Raw genomic sequence first — 4,746 nt, 5'->3', positions numbered from 1 at the left:
ATGGTTGGCAACTTTAAAAGGCAGGTAATGCCTGCAAATCTCATAGATTTTAAATTAAGAGACAATAAGCCTTTAGAGAGCTTATTAACACTGCTTTCAGAGTTTGTGGTCAAGTCAATTAGCATGAGACCAGTGGCCATATATAGCAAACCAAATCAAACCTTTATGGAACACAATGGGAAACATGACAACAGAGGAGATGGTAAGGTCTTGTCACTGAAACAGCAATATATGCTTCTGAGAGAATTTAATATTGGCTTTTTTCATCTACAGACTTCCTAGCTAATGACAATTCTAATTAACTTTCTATGTCTAATTAGCTTTCCAATAACTTATAATAACAACAAAATCTACATAATAACTACATATCATTCCAGATGCAGCCCCCACTGGAGAACAAGTCCAGTCTCTTAGTATTTACACTCTCTGGTCTGAATGAAACAATGGAAAACAGATTTGTGTTTTTTTCTTTCACTGCACTGTTTTATCCCCTAATGGTGTTTTGTAATGTAACTGTAATTTTCACTATAACACTACATAATAAGCTTCATGAGCCAATGTATGTGTTTATATGTAATCTGTGTATAAATGGACTTTTTGGCACTTCTGGATTCTACCCTAAATTCATGTATGATTTACTATCCCATGATCATGTAATTTCTTATACTGGATGTCTGATTCAAATATTTGTAATTTATTCATCTGCTTTGTGTGACTTTTCAACATTAACAGTGATGGCATATGACAGGTATTTGGCAATATGTAGACCACTGGAGTATCATTCAATAATGACCAGTCAAATGGTTCTTAAATGCATCCTTTTCTGCTGGCTGGCCCCATTTTCTTGTATGTCTGTTTTAATTATTTTAATATCTAGACTCACTTTATGTGGCTCTACTATTGAAAAGTTATACTGTGAGATTTGGGCAGTTGCAAAACTTTCTTGTTTTTCTACAACAGTAAATAATGTGTTTGGATACATTGTTATTCTTACATATTTTGGGCATTCAGTATTGATTTTTTGCTCATACATTCACTTGATTAGAAAGTGCATGAAGTCAATAGAGGTCAGGCACAAATTCATGCAAACATGTGTGCCACATCTGCTTTCATTGATCAATGTCACATTTGCATTGCTGTTTGATGTACTGTACAGTCGTTATGGCTCAAAGAATGTGCCTCAAAGTGTACGTAATTTTATGGCTCTTGAATTCTTACTCGTACCACCAATTTTAAATCCACTTATTTATGGACTAAATCTGACAACAGTACGCCAGCAAGTTATGAGAATGTTTTTCAAGAAACAAGTGGGAATATCTGAGTGAACATTTTATCAAGTTAAAAAAAAAAAAAAAAAAAAAAACCTTATGCTTTCTAGAATGATTGTGACCTTTTTTAAAGAATAATCTTTTGAAATATTTATTGAGAACATAATGAGACAAAAAGCCACAAGAGGTTGCACGTTATAATGATTTCACCATGATTAAGTGGTATTTTTAGTTAAATGCCCCTTAATCATAAAATGGAGTAGATGGATCTAAACCCCCTTAGCCACTATAAAATCTCTGTACTTTAAATTCTTGACAACACAAATGTGTTTGGAACAACAAAAACAGTTTAGAATTTTCATTTTGAGGTGAACTTTTCTTGCATTCAGGTACATTCAGTCGATGTTTTTTTTTATTTTATTTATTTATTTGTTCCATGTAAAATAAAACAGATCTGTTATAATTCATATAAAGTCCTGTTCAACAACTGTCTATGTGTGTATGTGTTTTGACCCTAATGCGTTTGATAAACACAGACCTGTCATCGTTGGGAAAATATTTTGAATACCACAATAGTGTAACACTCAGATCACATTCTTTTGAACCTTGCACTGCTTTGCATACGGTCATTCTCCTACTCTCTCCTGCCATATCGTCAAGTTGGGGATGCAAACAGTAATGACAAAGACCTATAGCATGTATATGCTTCTATAGCAATGTCCCAAGCCCTCGTTACTAGTTCTAAATTTATGCTTTCAAATTAGTAATGGCTGCTTGAGTGCAAGATACAGTACATAAATTTAAAAATGCCGTGTGTGGGTTAGTGTAAGTCTATGCAATGTTCCAATTTAGATAGCTAAGTAAACGTGTGTCACAACATATTCCCTAAATGGACATTTTTTGGTCTCCATGAGAAAACAGCTTACAAATCATTAAAAAAAAAAAAAACATGTAAAAATGCAGAAAGTTTTCTGTGATGGGTAGGTTTAGGGGTGGGATAGAGTTTGTACAGAATAAAAATCATTATGTCCCCATATACATGTAATACATGGGTGTAAACCCAACATGTGTGTGTGTGTCACAATTGTTTTTGTTTTTATGCAATTTTTGTGAGTCCAATAGAAGTACATTGCAAAGTAGTTTATTTCTCTTACGTCAAAGTTTTGAGTAAATGTTATGTATCAAACGAAACAAGAGTCTGCTGATTTTGTTAAACCAGTTTTGAAATTTATTAACGACTGAATCAAATAATAAAACAGAAGTGAAATAAAGATTTTTCTATGTCATGGACTTTTCCACATTACCTGGAAACTTTTGATGGCAAGCACATTATGAGTGCTCTTGAAATTCTGGGTCTTTAAAATAAAAGATGATACTTCAGTGGAGTGCTTGAAGTGGGCCGGTACCGGCACTTCTCTATTTTTACTTTTAGCGTACCGCCAGTTTTCCTTGTGTACCGACACTTCCAACACGTTGCACGTATGGAAGCCCGCCACGCCCTCCCTTCTTTAGGAAGGAGTTTTGAACCAAGCATCAGGAGTACCGGCACTTTTATTTTTCCACTTCAAGCACTGCTTCAGTGTCAAATTCATCTATGGCACTTCATCTCCATTTTTCTCTTGTTCCAGATTTTCTGGTGCCTGCAATTAAAAACTGATTTCCAAACCAAATTTCATAGACATTGCTGTATTTTTTTTTTTCATGTTATATAAAGATTTATTTATTTATTTATTTTATTTTATTATTATTTTTTAATAATAGATTTTAGAACTATAACAGATTTTATTTCAAAGTTTATGAAACTTTTTGAACTACCCTTTCCATTCTTCTTTAGCCCAGGAGCTTCTTACATCAGGCCTGTGGCTGGGCCAATGATAAGTAAATTATGATTCAGATGGTCTGCCATTAGCTTGATAAGTGAGAAGGCTCTTTCGGGCTTGTAAGGGTGGTAGACCCACGTTTTCCATGATGGTAGGTCGCCACCCTGTGGCCGCAGGGTGAACTGTTCCAGGTCTTTTAACTATTAATAAATACTAATGGATTTCTTTGTAGACCGCTGTTCCCTATATAGGATGTGTGTGGGCATTCATATAAAAATAGGAGAAGAATTTTATTTCTTCTAATGTTACAATTAGGGCCCTGAAGTTCCCTGTAGGTTGGTTAGAACGATTTTAGAAGAGAGAAGTACCATTTGGGTCTTCTTTGGTGAGTGTGCTGGTTTTACTTATTGTATGTTCTCAGGCGAGACCACGGCTCTTTTTTAGCTCTCTTATTAGTATCAAGTGACCTGGTCTCCTCCCACGTTGGGAGTGGTTTTGAGGCCGCCGCTCTATTGTGGGCTGGCCCTCGTCAGGCCACCTGAGAGCCACCTCAGGGTAGAGTAGTTTGTCTCCTCTCCTACAAGATTTGGAGGGCTGTTGTAATCAAAGAGATGAGCGCTTTGACTTCAGATAGATTAAGTGTCTAGCGTCGGCCCACGGAGCCACCTGACATTGTTACCTGACATTGTTACCTGGTAATTAGAATAGCTAAGGCTTTCATGGTAGTTTTAGCCACCTTAGTGGTTTCAGATTGAGTGATTATGCCTCCTCTCACTTGAGAGTTGTTCTGTAGAGGCCGCTGCTCTGAGAAACACCAGGTAGATCTATGTTTTATGGGCGGGCCCTCACCAGGGCTGCCCTGACAGCTGGCCTAGGTTAAGCACTAGGGATAGTGAAGGCAGTCTGCTAAGCATTCCTGCCTCTTACCCCTCATTAGGTGAGTGTAGGTTCCCACTGGCATCCCTAGTGCTGGCCTCCTCTCTATTGAGAGTCGTCTCGCCAAGGCCCGCCCCCTTCTGCATTGGCATTGGTCTGCATTGCCCCCTCGGTGCAGTTGTCTCCTGGGCGGTGTTAGGCCCCTTTCACTTTGTGAATAGAATGCTCTTTGCTGGGGCTCTGCATTTCAGAAGCCAGTCTTTGTTAGGCCCTTGCTAGGCTCTCTCCAAAGCCCGCTGAACTAACGTTCAAGCTTTGGGTTGATTGTGGATGGCTTTCTACGAAACGCCCCCATTCCCCTATGACTGAGTACGGATATCATTACTGAGTACACTGCTTGCCGGCGATGTGATAGGTCCCAGGCTTAGGTGCTGTTTAAACAATCTATCTATGCTACTAGACTTGCTATAAGGTAGCAGGCCTCCCTTCAGAGTGAGTCGCCACCATGTTGGGCTCTTAGCAGCCAGCGGATGTGCTGTCGGGTAGCTGGCCTTAGCAGGCCTTCCTGTGAGCAGCCCCCAATAAACGTGTTTCTGGTAGCTATTATCATTCCCATCAGGTAGCTGGCCTTAGCAGGCCTCCCTGTGAGCAAGTCCCCAGCACTTTGGGTATGTGACAGCTAGCAGAAGTTTGCTGTCAGGTAGCAGGCCTTGGTAGGCCTCCCTGTGGGCAAACCCCCTATGTTTTGGGGTTCTTAGCAGCTAGCAATAACTTGCTATTGG

The 4,746-nt window shown here is 39.0% G+C and overlaps 1 protein-coding gene across 1 annotated transcript; it reads left to right on the top strand.

Moving 5' to 3' along the window:
- Positions 1-377: 377 nt before the first annotated feature.
- LOC127495659 (olfactory receptor 52D1-like) lies at positions 378-1,561 on the top strand. The gene has a single exon (XM_051862604.1). The coding sequence runs from the start codon at positions 378-380 to the stop codon at positions 1,323-1,325; it is 948 nt and encodes a 315-aa protein (XP_051718564.1). The 3' UTR covers positions 1,326-1,561.
- Positions 1,562-4,746: the final 3,185 nt, after the last annotated feature.

The sequence above is a fragment of the Ctenopharyngodon idella genome, chromosome 15 (assembly GCF_019924925.1).
Source record: "Ctenopharyngodon idella isolate HZGC_01 chromosome 15, HZGC01, whole genome shotgun sequence".
Lineage (NCBI taxonomy): Eukaryota > Metazoa > Chordata > Actinopteri > Cypriniformes > Xenocyprididae > Ctenopharyngodon > Ctenopharyngodon idella.
The sequence above is the reverse complement of the archived record's forward strand: the minus strand, read 5'-3'. Positions and strand labels throughout refer to the sequence as shown.